The sequence below is a fragment of the Oryctolagus cuniculus genome, chromosome 12 (genome assembly GCF_964237555.1).
Source record: "Oryctolagus cuniculus chromosome 12, mOryCun1.1, whole genome shotgun sequence".
Lineage (NCBI taxonomy): Eukaryota > Metazoa > Chordata > Mammalia > Lagomorpha > Leporidae > Oryctolagus > Oryctolagus cuniculus.
The window spans coordinates 10,167,083-10,183,535 of NC_091443.1; the positions used below are offsets into that span (position 1 = coordinate 10,167,083).

The 16,453-nt window shown below is 56.3% G+C and overlaps 1 protein-coding gene across 1 annotated transcript in view; it reads left to right on the forward strand.

The window, feature by feature from the left end:
- Window positions 1-15,695, forward strand: part of ALDH1A3 (aldehyde dehydrogenase 1 family member A3) — a 33,546-nt gene extending 17,851 nt beyond the window's left edge. The window contains exons 9-13 of the mRNA XM_051822933.2: window positions 754-938; window positions 5,006-5,170; window positions 6,376-6,533; window positions 8,585-8,659; window positions 13,814-15,695. Coding sequence (XP_051678893.1) covers window positions 754-938; window positions 5,006-5,170; window positions 6,376-6,533; window positions 8,585-8,659; window positions 13,814-13,886 — 656 coding nt within the window. The 3' untranslated portion in view covers window positions 13,887-15,695. The remainder of the gene's footprint in view (window positions 1-753; window positions 939-5,005; window positions 5,171-6,375; window positions 6,534-8,584; window positions 8,660-13,813) is intronic.
- The last annotated feature ends 758 nt before the right edge of the window (window positions 15,696-16,453 follow it).

Genomic DNA, 16,453 nt, shown 5'->3' on the forward strand with positions numbered 1-16,453 from the left:
AGGAAAACGTAACCAAATGGGTGCTGGCGTCGCAAGTGGTGGCTTAAATCACCGTGCCACAGTGCTTGCCCTAAAACTGCATTTCCTAAGCCAGCAGTCGTGTGGGGGCCGGACAGCCGGGCCAGGGTTGAACATGAGGAGCCCGCAGTTGCAGTGGCGTCCCCCTACCACTATCCACTAAGCATGTCCCGAGCTCCTACCCACTAAACACCCTGCAGCCCGTTTTAGTGCCCGCTGAGCCGGTCAGATGCAGCCCTCACTGAGAACCAGGGCTTGTGTGTCATTTTTCCAGCCCTTTTCAGTCGTACGTGGTGTTACGTTTCGTCATAAAACCCTTCTTCCAGCTCTTGCCTCCTGTAAAAGTTATCACCAACTGGCCTGCATCAAAACTGAGTGGTTTATGGGATGGACCATTAGCTAGTCCTCCAGCCAAGGAGGAGGAGGGGGCCGGAGGGCAGGAGGAGAAGGGTCTGTAGCCAGGTGAGGTGACGCTGCTGCGACTCCCCGTGCTCACTGGCATGCTGAGAAGTCCCCTAGGGACGACTCATCCAACCCTGAACTTGGTGGACCCCAAAACCCTTTCCCCCACCCTCTCTGTGTGGGAAATGCTGGGAACAAAATTAATTTCCGAAACGCAGCCACCCTGGGGCCTGTTTGCTGGCGTGGGCAATTAGGCGTGCAGCTGTGGCCAGCCCTGCCTTAACGACTTAATCGCTTCCTCCCGCCCCACCCGCTGCCCTCCGTCCGCTGCAGTGGACTTGGCAGTGGAGTGTGCCCACCAGGGAGTGTTCTTCAACCAGGGCCAGTGCTGCACGGCCGCCTCCAGGGTGTTCGTGGAGGAGCAGGTCTACCCTGAGTTCGTCAAGCGCAGCGTGGAATATGCTAAGAAGCGGCCCGTGGGAGACCCTTTCGACGTCAAGACCGAACAGGGACCCCAGGTAACCCACAAGCGTGTCTGAACCGCACAGGAGGTGCTGGGGCCTGGGGCCTGGGGCCTGGGGCAGGGCCTGGGCCTCGGGGGAGGGGCCGCTCCCAGGGCAGCATCTTCATCCTCTTGGGAGGTCGCCGCTCTGCTGAGCCACCCTGGTCCCCGTACACATGGGGCTGTCACCCTGGCCAAGGCTGGGGCAGCGCCTGGGGCCAGAGTGTTGGGCCCACATGCGAGTGAGAGGACAGAGGGACTGTCAGGAAGCAGAGAGCTCCGAGGCAGGGGGCTGGGGCAGCAGGGACATGTCTCTGGAGCCCTGGTTGGGAACGCCAGGGACAGGGTGTACATGATCATAACCACAAGGCCTGCTCGCCTCTTTAAAGGGCACATCCTGTATCGTTTTCTTACTGATCGTGAGCCGAAACAGATGGATAAATATTTAAAAGAGGGCAGCCTGACCATCCCATGCATTATTAAACCCAGCTCGGCAGCTGCCCACTTCGCTGTCAGCCAAAGTCCCGTCCTAGGCCTGGAGTTTCAGATCACGGGTCGTGGCTTGCCCACGTGTGTCTGTTTCCCGCTGCACGGGTAGTGACACGTGTTTACACGGGGAGCCACGGCCCTGAGCTCCAACTGGGCTCTGGGACCTTCTGAAAGTCTCCATTTCCCACCCTGCCTCGGTTTCTCACCTGGGAAATGGGAGTAGCAGAGGAACAGTATGAGAATTTGGTGATACCTAGGAAGCACTTCTTTTACTCTTTAAGATTTATTTATTTGAAAGTCAGAGTTACAGAGAGAGAGAGAGAGAGAGAGAATTTCCATCCACTGGTTCACTCCCCAAGTGGCCACAACGTCCAAGACAGAGCCAGACCGAAGCCAGGAGCCAGAGCTTCATCTGGGACTCCCACATGTGTGCAGGGGCCCAAGGACTTGGGCCATCTTCTGCTGCTTTTCCCAGGCAGGGAGCTGGGTTGGAAGTGGAGGAGCCGGGACACGAACCAGCACCCAATACAGGATGGCAGCGTCACGGCCGGTGGCTTTACCCGCTGTGCCACAAGGCCGGCCCCTCCACTTTTGAAGTGGCCAAGCACTCAGAGACAGGCTTTCCCATCCAGAGGGCAGGAACGTCTGTACTTGTCATCAGGCTGTGGCCGTGTGCGTCAGTGTTGGTTCATGGCCCCGTAGGGAGACGAGAGATCCCACGTGGAGGAGGGGTGCGCCTCTGGCCACAGTGCTCTCCCTCCGCAGCCCTGCAGCTCAGATGCCACGTGACCCTGGAAGGAAAAGCAGCTTCACCTGTGGCCCACACCCCTCATCCCCAGTCACGGCCTGCTCAGCCGCAGCCCCAAACCCAGCACCGGGACCGAGGTTGTCAGCGGCCTCGAGTGGGGTTCAGATCTGAATGCACAAACATGACCACGAGACATTATCAAGTCCACAACGCTTTTATTTTTTAAAGCTGTATTTATTTGAAAGGCGGGACAGAGAGAGAGAGTCTTCCATCTGCTGGTTCACTCCCCCAAAGGCTGCCACACCCAGGGCTGGGCCAGGCTGAAGCCAGGAACCCGGAACTCCATCCAGATCTCCCACGTGGGTGCAGGGGCCCAAGCACTTGGGCCATCCTCTGCTGCTTTCCCAGGAGTATTAGCGGGGGGCTGGATCGGAAGTGGGGTGGCTGGGATGCAACTGGTGGCCCGTATTCCCCAGTCTCTGCCCCAAGCTCTAGGCTTGACTTGTGAAGCCAGATTCACAAAGCTCTTCCGGGAGCGGGGGCCCAGCCCAAGGCTGTGGATTGCTTCCGGGCCATTTTGCGGCTGCCCCAGGCGCTCCGAAGCTGCCTAACCTCAGGGTATTGTCTCAGGAAGCTGCTGGATTCTTCCCTCCCGAAGGGCTTTTTTTCCTCTGTTAATAAGATTTTACTCTGAGGCCTTACAGCTGTCTAAATAGTTCCGTCTTTCCCAGGGCCGTGAGACAGCTCCCTGACCTAGATCCAAGTCCACGGCCGGTGAGCTGCTCGCTGGAATCCTCCAGAATCCTCCAGGTTTCCTTGGCAGCTGAGCCACCTGGCTGGGGCAGCACACGGCAGCGTCCTGGCGGGGCACGCCGAGCTGGAGCCTGTCCCCTGGGCTGGAGTTGCGGCCTGGCGGGTTCTTCTGTTCATACCTCAAGGAGCATAGTTAGATTTAAACTGTGTGCCCATAGAGGCGCACCAGGGAGAGCTGGGTCTGGGGGCAAAGTGGGCTTGAAGGTTGAGGATGAGCAGAGAGGCTAGAACCTTTTTTTCTTAAAGATTTATTTATTTATTTGAAAGGCAGAGTTAGGGGGAGAAGAAAAGACAGAGAAAGAGAGATTCCATCTGCTGGTACATTCCCCAGATAGCCGCAACAGCGGGAACCAGGAGCCGGGAGCTTCAGCTGGGTCCCCCCGTGGGTGGCAGGAGCCCAGGCACGTAGGTCATCTTCAGCTGCTTTTGTCACACACATTAGCAGGGAGCCGGGTCGGAAGTGGAGCGGCTGAGACTGGAGCCAGCGCCCATATGAGATGCCAGCACTATGGGCTGGGCTTTACCCACTGTGCTTTGTAAAGCTCCCTTGTAGAATTTTGCTGGATGAAGCCTCTAGAATTTAAATTCACTTCCTCCGATAAGCACGTGGGAGTGTGCAGTCCCACACAGAGCTACGGAAAATCCACAGCTAAGAGTCCCCAAAGTGGGTTTGCTGTCTGGAAACACTTTTGTCATTTCTAGAAGCATTGCCAAGTATCTTCCACAGAAAATGAATCGGCTTATGTTCCTGCCAGCAGCACAGGAACCTGTCTCTCTCTCTAGCCTTCCCACCGGAGTTCAGATCTGTGCCCATCTGAGAGTTAAACATGGGGCCTCTTGTGGTTTTAATGTTCATGATTTAATAGTGCATCAGGTGCAACTTCGTATCTGATTTTGAAAGCCACTGTGTTATCAAATGTGCCTTTGCCTTGCATATTTTTCTATGCTCAATTTTTTAAAAAAGATTTATTTGAAAATCAGAGTTATGGAGAGAGACTGAGAGTGAGAGAGAGAGAGTTCTTCCACTTGCTGGTTCACTCTCCAGATGGCCACAACTGTTGGGATTGGGCCAGGCTGAAATTGGGAGCGAGCCAGGGGCTTCTTCCAGGTCTCCCACACGAGGTGCAAGGACCCAAGCACTTGGGCCATCTTCTGCTGCTTTTCCCAGGCCATAGCAGGGAGCTGGATTGGAAGTGGAGCATGCAGGACATACAGCGGTGCCCCTATGGGAGGCTGGCATTTCGGTCAGTGGCTTTACCTGCTATGCTACTAAACACCAGCCCCTCCACACAGTGAGAAATGAGTAATGACAGACTACAGTACGATTTCCGGCATCACCTTGCTTGTGCTTTGGGACCATGATTAAGTAAACTGAGGGCTGCTTGAACCAAGCCCTGCATACTGGCACAGTGATGTGATAACTGGGATGTGGTTCCCGACCAACTGAAGAACAGGCAGCGATACAGCGTGGGAGCACTGGATGGAGGGACGGGTTGTGTCCCGGGCAGGGTGAAGCAGGATGGCAGGACAGTCCCTCCCCCGCTTCAAAGAAGTGCCTAATGCAAACCTTATGTATTTATTTCTGGAATTTTCCACTTCATATTTTCAGACCAGGGTTGACCTCAGATAACTGAAACTTTGGAAGATAAAAGCTCAGACAAGGAGGGAACCCCTGGATTTTTACTCAGTAAATCTGAGCAGGGTGTGAAGAACTGGGCCGCAGAGAATGGGACCCCATCATGTCTGCTGCTCCCAGGGACTGGCTTCCAGGGTGGGGGGGGAGTCCAGCAGGTTCGTTAACCCCAGGCTGCGTGAGGTTGAGAGAGGGCTGTGCCCACTGCTCCTCTGCTCGATGCAGAGCCAGATCCGGGCACCAGAGGAAGAGCAGCTGACCTGGCACCTTGCTACACGAGTTAGGACTTGGCAAGGACACGGGGATAGTGGCACGGCTGGTGGTGTCGCAGGCGCGGCACAGCCCAGGACGGCAGCCCCCGGCCGGAGCGAAGCCGCTGTACTTGGTTTGTGTCTTGCAGATTGACCAGAAGCAGTTCAACAAAATCCTCGAGCTGATCGAGAGTGGGAAGCAGGAAGGGGCCAAGCTGGAGTGCGGGGGCTCGGCCGTGGAAGACAGGGGGCTCTTCATCACGCCCACCGTCTTCTCGGAGGTGACCGACAGCATGCGCATTGCCAAAGAGGAGGTACGTGGTGGCTACGGCCAAAGCTCCGGCCCAGGCTGGGGCCTCGGCTCCGCTTGCAGGGCTGGGCCTCCTCTGGGGCCAGCGGGCCTAGAACCCTGTGCGGGTCTGCGCCTCTCTTCCCGTGTGACCTGCCCCTCCCCTCGGGGCCCTCTCGTCTCCAGCAACCCCAGGGATTACGTAGCGACAGGGAGTTCGTTGCAGCCCTCGGTTCCCACTCTGCTCCTGGTCTCTCTGTCCCTGCGTGGGTCACATGACTGGATTCTCTACCAGGCGTTGAGCCATGGACTCAGCTTGATCCACAGCCATGGATTCACTGCCTGGCGTGCCCCAGAGTGAACCTAAGCAGCACGTGTCCATCATTTAAGGGCAGGTCCAGCTAGTATCTCCTCCGTGTGCCCAGCAAGGGCGTCCTTGGAAGTGGAAATGAAGGAGACCCCATAGGAGTGCAGGTCTACGCACACCTTCTGGTCCCACAGTCCGGCCCAGGAGGAGGCTGCTTCCCACACGGAACTTGGAAGCTGGGTGCCTGATGCTGAGGGCCTCCTGGTGGGGGCGTCTGACCACTGTCTCATTGGGGCGGGATGGGTTACGACTGTACTCTCTAGGGCGCGACCAGAGCTTCCACCATCCCCGGGAAGGGAAGCCGAGGGGCGCCGGTGGTCCTGCTGGGTTCTGGTGGTGCCCAGCCCAAGGGCATCAGCCACGGGCTCCCTGCAGGCTGCCTGCAGAGGTTCCACGGTTGTGCTGTGCCTTTGCGTCGCTGTTGACCGTGTGAACGCTGTCTCCTCCTCCCCGCCGGGGGTTCCTACACACTGCAGGGCGTGTTCGTTGCTTGGTAGAGAACAAAGCACAGTCCTACAGCCCTGCCTGCAAACACCCTCAAGGTTACTCCCCCAAAAGTTCCCCGAGGTTTTGTCCTCTGTGTAGCCCGGAGTGCACGGGTCACCCCGAAGCTCCCGAGCTGGGGCTCCCTGGTGACAGTGAGACCCCCTGAGTGCAGCAGTGCCCGTGGTCGGGGTGGGTTTTTGTTGTCTCATTTCAATGCTTCAGACCTCAGAAGGGCGCTACTGGCTGGGTCTACAGCCATCGCTACACCGTGTGCGCTCCGGCCGTGCGAAAACGGCTGAGACGGAAGGAGACGCCTCTCAGGGCGTCCATGTCCGTGCCAGCTTGCCTCTCACTGCCACTCCTGCAATTAATCCTAGATTTTCGGACCGGTGCAGCCGATACTGAAGTTCAAAAACCTTGAAGAAGTGATCAAAAGGGCCAACAGTACTGACTACGGGCTCACAGCAGCCGTGTTCACAAAAAACCTGGACAAAGCCCTGAAGCTGGCCTCGGCGCTGGAGTCTGGCACCGTCTGGTGAGTGGTGTGCGTGCGTGCATGTGTGCAGGTGTCATGCATGTGTGTGTATGTGGAGGGTGTGTGTGCGTTCGGGTGCATGTGTGTGTGTGCAGGTGTGTGTATGCGTTCATGTGTTGGGCTCTCCCCAGCCTCTTGCCTTCCACTAACTGGAAGCTTGCCATCACGTGTCTCGAGCCAGCACACTCTGTTCTGATGGGTCCTCACAACCCCTCCTGGAGTTCATGCAGCTCCGGTATCAGGCGCCCCAATTCACGGAGCAGGAAGTGGACGCTGTGGGACTTGCTGGGTCACACAGCTAGGACAGCTGTCCCTCGGTATCCACACAAGTTGGGGTCCGCACGGTTGCTCAAGTCCTCTAAATGAAATAAAAGTAGCATTTGTACAGGACCTACACACATCCTCCCAAACACTTTTAAAATGATTTATTTATTTGAAAGGCAGAGGTACAGAGAGAAGGGGAGAGAGAGATAAAGATCTTCCATCAGCTGGTTCAGTCCCCAAATGGCCCCAGTGGCTGGGGCTGGGCCAGGCCAAAGGCAGGAGCCAGGAGCTTCTTCCAGGTCTCCCACTTGGCTCATCTTCTGCTGCTTTCCCAGGCCATTAGCAGGAAGCTGGATTGAGTACAGCAACTTTACCTCAAACCAGCCACATGGGATGTAGCGTCCCAGGCGGCAGCTTTACCCGCTGTGCCACAACACCAGCTCCCTCCCAAACACCTTGAATCGCTTCTGACAGCTACAATACCTGACACAGTGCAGTGGCACGTGAATGGTTGGTAGACTGCATTGTTAGGGAGTAAGGACAAGAGGAAGTCTGTCCATGTTCAGTACCGACGCAATCTGAGCCGTGGTTGATAGAATCTGAGGATGTGGAGCCCACAGGCACGGGGGCCAAGTGCACACAGCCGTGGGGGCCCCGGTGCCGAGTCTGGGCTCTGTGCAGCCCTGTCTCCCCAACTAAATCTGTGGTTGTGACTAGATGCTGTGCGAATCCCGGCCTCTCCTGTAATTCTGCAGGTCGTGTATTGTTATCCCCATTCTAAAGATGAGTGAACTGAGGTTCACATAGGCTGAGTAACACATCCAGAATCACACAGCCGGGAACAGGAGGACTTTGAGGTCATTTCCTCTTTTTTTTTCCTGTCTTCTCATCCCATTCCTGTCCCAATGAAACTCTGAATTTAAATATTCATATCTTATTTTATAAAAGATTTATTTATTTATTTGAGAGGCAGAGTTACAGAGAGAGAGAGAGGGAGAAAGGTTCACTCCCCAATGGCTGCAATGGCCGGAGCTGGGCTAATCTGAAGCCAGGAGCCACGAACTTCTTCTGGGTCTCCCATGTGGGTGCAGGGGCCCGAGCACTGGGGCCATCTTCCACTGCCTCCCCAGGCCACAGCAGAGAGCTGGATATGAAGAGGAGCAGCCAGGACATGAACCAGCACCCATATGGGATGTCGGCGCCGCAAGCAGAGGCCTAGCCCACTATGCCACAGCACCAGCCCAATATTCACATTTTGGTTTCTGATGGGAAGAGAGCACACTGTGTTTGGCTCACTGAATCTTTGATCAACAGCCTTGCTATTAAAAAAAAAAAAAAGGATTTATTTATTTGAAAGAGTTACAGAGAGAGAGGGAGAAACACACACACACACACACACACACACACACACACACAGATCTTCCATTCTCTGGTTTCCTCCCCAAGTGGCTGCAATGGCCAGGGTTGGGCCAGGCCAAAGCCAGGAGCCAGGAGCTTCATCCAGGTCTCCCACAGGGTGCAGGGGCCCAAGTACCTGGGCCATCTTCTGCTGCTTTCCCTGGCGCATTAGCATGGAGCTGGATCAGAAGTGGAACAGCTGGGCCACAAACCGGCACCCATATGGGATGCCAGTGACGCAGGCGGCAGCTTTACCTGCTACGCCACAGCGCCGGCCCACAAGGCCCTGCTTTAGGCAACACTCCACATCACATGCTGCTGCTGGGAGGCCAGAGATGTGGTTGGTTCTTCCCCAGGTAACTTGGAGCATCTTTGCGTTCTCTCTCTAGGATCAACTGCTACAACGCCCTCTACGCGCAGGCTCCGTTTGGCGGCTTTAAGATGTCGGGAAATGGCCGAGAACTGTGAGTGTTCCCTCCGCCCAAGCCTGCTGTATTTGCAACAGGGGGGTGGGCACAGCATGAAGGCCGTGGACCCTTCTTTTGGGGGGCCCCAGCTGCCACTGAGCACGGTGGCTTTTGCCAGCTGTGGGTTGGCATTGTTCTCACCAATCCCCACCCTTGGCAGGGAGGAATGGCTCTGACCCATGGCAGACTCCAAGCCTCTTCTTAGCCCTGGGGACTCACCCTGGGTCCCCCAGGTTCCTTCTTGGTGCCCGCTCTGGCCAGCCTCTTGCTGGGCCTCCCTGGCCCCATCAGCATGGTCATCAGCCCTCCGTATTTCTTGTCTGTCTTGCTTGCTGGGAGCATGAGCTCCATGGGTTTGAAATACGGGCTGGGCTTCCCATGCCTGGCCCAGCCGCAGGTGGTGTTTCAATGGGGGAGACGCCGTGGTTTGCAGCTGCAGGCTGTTTTCTCTCCCTGCGTCTTTCTTGGTGGGGTGCAGGGTTTTATTAGCCTTCGTGGACAAACATCTTGTAGGACCGATGTCCTGAGAAACCATCCCTGACAGCACGTGGGGACGTCTCTACTGGCTGGAGTGTTTATTGCTGTTTCAATAGCCCGTGTGATTTACATACACATGCTTTACCCCATACGTAGTGTGGTAAGTCTTACAGTGGGAAGGGACTCATGCGTCCCCCCAGCTCAGACCCTGGTGGCGCCTTTGTACGGCTCCCCTGTGAGTTTTTTTTTTTTGTTTTTTTTTTTTTTTGTTTTTTTTTTTTTTTTTTTTTGACAGGCAGAGTGGACAGTGAGAGAGAGAGACAGAGAGAAAGGTCTTCCTTTGCCGTTGGTTCACCCTCCAATGGCTGCCGCGGCCGGCGCGCTGTGGCCGGCGCATCGCGCTGATCCAAAGACAGGAGCCAGGTGCTTCTCCTGGTCTCCCATGGGGTGCAGGGCCCAAGTTCTTGGGCCATCCTCCACTGCACTCCCTGGCCACAGCAGAGAGCTGGCCTGGAAGAGGGGCAACCGGGACAGAATCCGGCACCCCGACCCAGACTAGAACCCGGTGTGCCAGCGCCACTAGGCGGAGGATTAGCCTAGTGAGCCGAAGCGCCGGCCCCCTGTGAGGTTTTAAGATGTCACGGAGGACGGGGCAGGCTTCCATCCCGGGACAAAGCACGGGATTCAGTCCACAGCTGACTCCAGTACCCTAGGAGGCCTGGGTGCTCTCTCCCTGCGGGTTCCCTGTCAGGGAATGTCTGTAAATTCTTGGCCACAAAGACTCTCTGCAGAAAACATAGGGCCTCCCCTGGTGGCTTGGTTGGGTTTGTGCTCCCTGAGCCCCTGCCTCATTGCCCTGTCCACCTGCGTGCCCACAGCGACAGGAGGCCCTGGCTGCAGCCCCTGGGTGCCTGCCCTGCGCGCTCTGCCTCGCTGCCCCCGCATGTCCCTTCACGCCTCCCACCGCACTCCACGAGATGAGTACAGCTGATCTCGGATGCAGCAGTGGCCCAGGGAGCCAGTGAGTGACAGAGTCCAGAATGAAGGCTGGCAGCTGGGCTCTGGGACCCACCGCAGCACGGCGCCTTTGTGGACAGGGGTCACCTTGTAGACCACCTGGAAGGAAGCCACCAGGGCGTACACGGTCATTTGTCAGCTCTGATCTGCTGCCGGCAGCCGGCAGGCCACAGGGTCTGGGGACCCCAGCCCCGACTCCGACCTCCTGCCAGAGGTCACACACAGCCTTGCTTTGTAGCACAGACTCCAGGTCCCAAAACAGTTGTCCTTGAGTAGTGTAGAAGGTTCTGGAACGCGTGTGCGGCCTGCCTGTGTCCAGGCTTGTGCGGGCTCCCACGCTGTCTCACCATGTCCTTTCTTGGTCTCCACCTCCCTGCCCACTGCCCTGGGAGCCCCAGCTCCTTAGTACCCCCTGGCCCGCCACAGAGCAGGGCCCAGGAGCACCTGCGGCATTCAGTGAGCACAGTGTGGGGTGCTTCCTGCCTGTTCTTTGGACCCTCATCATACACTCGAAACTAGTGCTAAGATAACTCACAAGGAGCCTGCAGACGGCAGCTTCCCTCCTCACTTGGGTCTAATTAATGTCTTCATGTGGCAAGAATTCCCCCTTCCCATGCCGGAGCACGGGGCGGTGAACACGGTTTCCCCATCGTCGGCCTCCTGGGCTGGGCCGGGCTGGGCTGGCTGCTGGCCGCCCACCCAGGGGCCGCTGCAGGATCTGTTTCTGTGTGGGGCTGGGGCTTGCAACTTAGCTTCCTCCGGGGTGCTTTTCTTCTTCGGTCTTTGTTTTGCTTTGCAACAGAAGTAGCACAGCAACCCAGAAGCCCACCCGGCAGACAGGTGGGAAGGCACGGCCTCTCTCCCTGACCCACAGTCCCACTGTAAACACCCTCCACCGTTCGTTTTGCTCATCCGTTCACGCATTCCCTGGCAAGCATTTTCGGGGCATCTTTGAGGGTTTAGGCATGACACCAGGCTCTTCTCGCCAGCACAGCCACCAGCCCCTGGCCCGTCCTGGCGTTCCCAGGAGCACCGAGGTGGATGAGAGTGGCTGAGAAACCAGTTAGGAGACACCACACTGGGCTGAAACATCCCTGCAAGAACTTGAACCAGGGCAGCGCCTGGGGGATTAGGAAGAATGGGGGGGGGGTCCCTGTGGTTCCCGCAGGGGCGATCTCGCTGCCGGTCCAGCAGGATTTCGCCACTGTGCTTGCTTTCCTGTACAAAGTTGCTAAACCATCAGCGGCTGTGAACTTTTGCAATGCAGCATTACATGCACGGACACTTGGCATTTCTTTTTTCTGCACACGGATTATTTATGCCTTTTGTTGACTTTTGCATTTGGTCATTTGTGTTTTCCTTATTTGTTTGTAAGCGCTGTTTACATATTAAGGAAAACAGCACTCGGGTTCTCACACATGGCTGGAATTTTTTTTTTTTTGACAAGCAGAGTTAGACAGTGAGAGAGACAGAGACAGAGAAAGGTCTTCCTTCCGCTGGTTCACCCCCCAAATGGCCGCCACAGCCGGCATACCGCGCTGATCGGAAGGCAGGAGCCAGGTGCTTCTCCTGGTCTTCCATGGGGTGCAGGGCCCAAGCACTTGGGCCATCCTCCACTGCAGTCCTGGGCCACAGCAGAGAGCTGGACTGGAAGAGGAGCAACCGGGATAGAACCAGCGCCCCAACTGGGACTAGAACCCGGGGCGGCGCCGGCTGGGAAATGTTATTTGTTTTTAGTTTCTCATTTATCCCCTGAATGTCTTAAACAGAGTACCTGCCCTGCAAATGTTGAATTTAACATATTTATGGCTTTTATGTTATGTGTTACATTTAGGAAATATTACGAAATAAGGCACTCATTCTCACGGGTTGTTTTAGAAAACTAGAACTACTTGTTTTAGAAAATTGCCGACAAACCTCCGTGGCATTTCATGATTAAATGACAGCGTTATCTTCCTCATTCACTGTTAGCTGTCACAGGGTGGGAACCGGCTCTGCTTGCCACAGCCACCAGGGGGTGACAGTGTTCCCATTTCACTAGTGCTAAACCAAGGCTCGGGTAGGCACGACCTTCAGAGCGCCCAGTGGGGGGCGCTGCAGGGCCGGTCAGAGCGCGTTTGCTTTCTATTGCTGCTGCAAGGGCACCTCAAAATCGGTGGCTGGCACAGCAGGTTATCACGGGGTGCAGCTCTGATGGGGTCTCGCAGAGCCAAAGTCAAGGCCCATTCCCTGGGGAGTCTCCCTGCCTTTCCCGGCCCTGGAGGCCCCAGGGTTCCTCGCTGCTGCTTGCCTGCCCTCGCACCTGCTCCGAGCCGGGCCGCAGCCTCCTCGGGGGGCTCTCATTCCTCTCTGACCCCCTTCTGCTGCAGTCCCTCCCACTTGTTTTTTTTTTTGAAGGTTGATCACTTGTGTTTTTCAAAATTTACTTATTTGTGTAATTTGAAAGGGAGAAGGGGGTAAAGAGAGAGGAAGAGAGAGAGAGGAGAGAGAGGAGAATCCTCCATGCACCCGTTCACTCCACAAACGGCCGCAAGAGCCAGAGCTGAGCCAGGCTAAAGCTGGGAGCTGGGACCTCAGTCCCTGTCTCCCACGTGGTGGCAGGGACACAGCCACCTGACTGACCGTCTGCTGCCTCCCAGGGTGCATGTCAGCAGGAAGCTGGAATTGGGAGTGGAGCTGGGACTGGAACCCAGGACTCCGATGTGGGACGCAGGGGCTCCACCCCCTTCCACTTCTGAGGACCCCGACGATGACCCTGGGCCCACCCAGGAGATCCAGGGCCATCACTCCATGTTTGAGATTGATCAGAAACTTGAATTCCACCTGCAGCATTAATTCTCCTTTGCCATTAACCTAACCTACTCACAGGTTCAGGGCAGGAGGACTCGGACCCCCGGGGGAGGGGCTGCTTATTCTGTCCACCACAGGGGTCCAGGCGAGGCCTGAGAACCTGCATTGCCAGCAAGTTGGAAGAGGAAGCTGAGGCTGCTGGTCTGAGGCCCGACTCTGAGAACCGGGGGACCAGGGGCCCTGAGGCCCAGTGCACAGCCTTGGCCTCAACCTCCCTCTGTCCTTCGAAGCGGCTCCAAACTGCCATCCTGAAGCCGTCAGAGCCGTGTAACTTCCGCTGCCTGCGCCGGCCCTGCACCCACGCAGGCTCTTGCCCCCGCACCCCAGGGGGACTCACCTCTTTTTCAACCCGTTATTCTGCAACGACAGCCCCTCAACCCCTCAGCCCTTGGAATATTTCAGAAGCGGCACCTGCACAGATATCAGCATTTCCACTTGCAGCCGGTGCCTTGAGCGTCTGGCTGTGCACGCTTCTCTCGGGGCGGTCACAGTCTGACCTTTGGGTAGACCCCAGCCACGGACAGAGTTAGCGAGCATTAGAAAGTTCCCTTGGGCACTGGTTCGAGTCCGGGCTGCTCCACTTCCGGTCCAGCTCCCTGCTGATGGCCTGGGAAGCAGTGGAGGATGGCTTGAGTGCTTGGGCCCCTGCACCCACATGGGAGACCCAGAAGAAGCTCCTGGCTCCTGGCTTGGGCCTGGCCCAGCCCTGACTGTTGGGACCATCTGATAAATGTTTTTAATGAATGCACCCGAGAGGCACCGCGTGCTGGCGCCCTGCTTGAATTCTGTTCTTTTCTGTGCTCACAGAGGCGAATACGCTCTGGCCGAATACACAGAAGTGAAAACCGTGACCATCAAGCTGGACGACAAGAGCCCCTGAGGGCAGGTGGGCTCCTTCCTCACCCCTGGGACAGACGGACCTCGGCACCGCCGCCCTGCCCAGGACGTTTGCTTCTGGACGCGTCCATCCTGCTGGAGTTGAATGACTTTCACTTTCCCCTCGCGCGGGTGTCTTGCGGACCCAGCTGTGGCCAGGCCCACGTACTGCATGGGAAGCCGTAGCCCTGCCTGGGGAGGGGGCCGGGGAGCCATTTCCCCTTGAGACCCGGGCTGGGAGACACTGAAGACACTCAGGGCTCTGATCACAGGAAGTGGCCTTTGAAATGTCCAGGAGCTGCTCCAGACCAGGAGGGATTTGTTCTGCACGCAGAGCCCTGCACCTGTGGCCTCTGGGTGCCCTGCCCACAGAACAAGCCCCTCTCTCTGGGGAAAGGGTGGGACCGTTCCACGCATGGGAGAGGATTAGCACTGTTAATTTAAAAAAAGGGGGGATAGTTTTGCCCCCATATCCAATGCTGGGCGTCTCTGGAGAGGGTGGACCGTGGGAGGGTAGCCAGGGCCTTGGGCATGCACAGTGCAGAGTCTGCAAACATGAACCTTGGGATTCAGCCAAAAGCCAGCGCCGCCTTTGGGATGGGACCAAGGCGGCAGCACACAGGGCTTGTAACACCCTTGTCATGGCGGCCCTGAAACCAGCACTTGCGTAGGCAGGAAGCATGGTTAGAGTCACCTCTGTCGCCAAGGACTCCGCAGCCCGTGGCAAGTCCTGGGACAACTAAGCCCCGCTTCTGGCGAATCGGAGCTGGAACTTGCTTTTACAAATGGCGCACGGACACCACGCTCCGTATTCGTGGTGGTTCCTGCTGAGCCTGCCCAGCTTGGCTCTGCCGATGTCCCGTTCCGCCCATCTGAGGTCGGTGAAGCGCAGGCAGCCGCTGTGTGCCTGCAGCTCTGCCTGTTCCAACCCCTGTTCTGATGGGAGCATCTGATGAGCTAACAGGCAGCCGCTGGGTGCCATGGAGGCCCTGGGTCTTCATCCGGGAGACTTGGTCGTGGAGTTTTTTTTTCCCTGGTGCAGCCCGGTGATCTGCAATTCCATGCCTGCACTTGGGAAGCTGAGAGCATTGCCATGTGGCTGCAAAACCACAACCAGCTTAAATTGTGCTGTCCCCATACACGAGTGGTCCTCTGGGAAAACAGTGCTTACGGCTGAGAATGCGCTGGAGGGGTCACAGCAGAATGAAGCCCACGTGGGACCAGCCACGTGGGCAGTCACCTGTGCACCCTCGTCCAAGGTCCGCGCTTGGAAACCCACCTCCTCTCCTTCAGTTAGCGCGCACCATGTAGACGGCCAGCGACTTGCTAAACCAGGATTTGGCTTCATACACTGAATTTGCAGTATTTTATCACGTGACTAGAGACGCTAACCACGACAGTGAGACGTTGGAAGGTTCTCATTCTTTCCTTGTACAATAATGCCTTTACGATGAAACACTACATTATTTATAATTGCTATAGTTAATGTATCTTTTTATAGTTGTAAGTACACAGAGGTGGTATATTTAACCTTCTGTAAAATACTGTATTTAGCAATGGAAATCTATTTAGTGTTAGATTTCACTTCTTTTAAGGTTTACTCCTGTGGTATGGTCTAAAAATCTACTGGACTGGGAATTCTGATGCTAATTGCAGATTGTTCATCCAGGCAGCAGCAATAACATAAAATCAGATATCTGAGAAATGGTTTTTCATGTGACCAAACCCATTGTAATTCTGTGGTGGGCCTCTTTCTTTCTGAGACCTTCTGTACTAAATGGCTTATTAAAAAGAAAAAAAAAAGAAAAGAAAAGCAGTGTGGATGATTTTTTTGAATAAAATTACATTTGCTCCATGGGTCAGGCAGGCCCAGGGCTTTGTGTGGCCATGCGGGTTCACCGATGGCTCTGCCATCACTGGCTAAGACTCATGGCGGCTGTCTGTCTTCGTCAAGAAGGGATGTTGATGTGGGCGTGGGATACTGAGAGGGCACAGGTTGCCCAGGGCACAGGGACAACCCTGCATCCCCCAGGCCTGTGCACAGGTAGCTGTCATTTTAACTTGAGGGTGTAGGAATGGGGTCCAGGTTGTTTCTAAGGCCCGTGACCTCGGTGAGCTGACGGGTTGGGTCAGGAGTGTTCCTCGGACTTGACGGGGCTGGCCCACCTCCACCTGTGCACTTAGGTCAAGAGCCCAGATTGCTGTGGCCACGGTGGGGGGGGGGGGAGCAGGACCCCTGTAAGAAACCTCCCCAGGGTGGCTCGTATCAGAGCACCCTTAGGCCCGTGTTGGTGTGTATGTGTTTTAATGTATTTAGGAACAGTCCCTTCTCGATCCAGAAGTGGGCAGAAAATCATAGGAAAAGGGGATTTGTCCGGAGCCGCGGCTCACTAGGCTAATCCTCCGCCTTGCGGCGCTGGCACACCGGGTTCTAGTCCCGGTCGGGGCGCCGGATTCTGTCCCGGTTGCCCCTCTTCCAGGCCAGCTCTCTGCTGTGGCCCGGGAGTGCAGTGGAGGATGGCCCAAGTGCTTGGGCCCTGCACCCCATGGGAGACCAGGAGAAGCACCTGG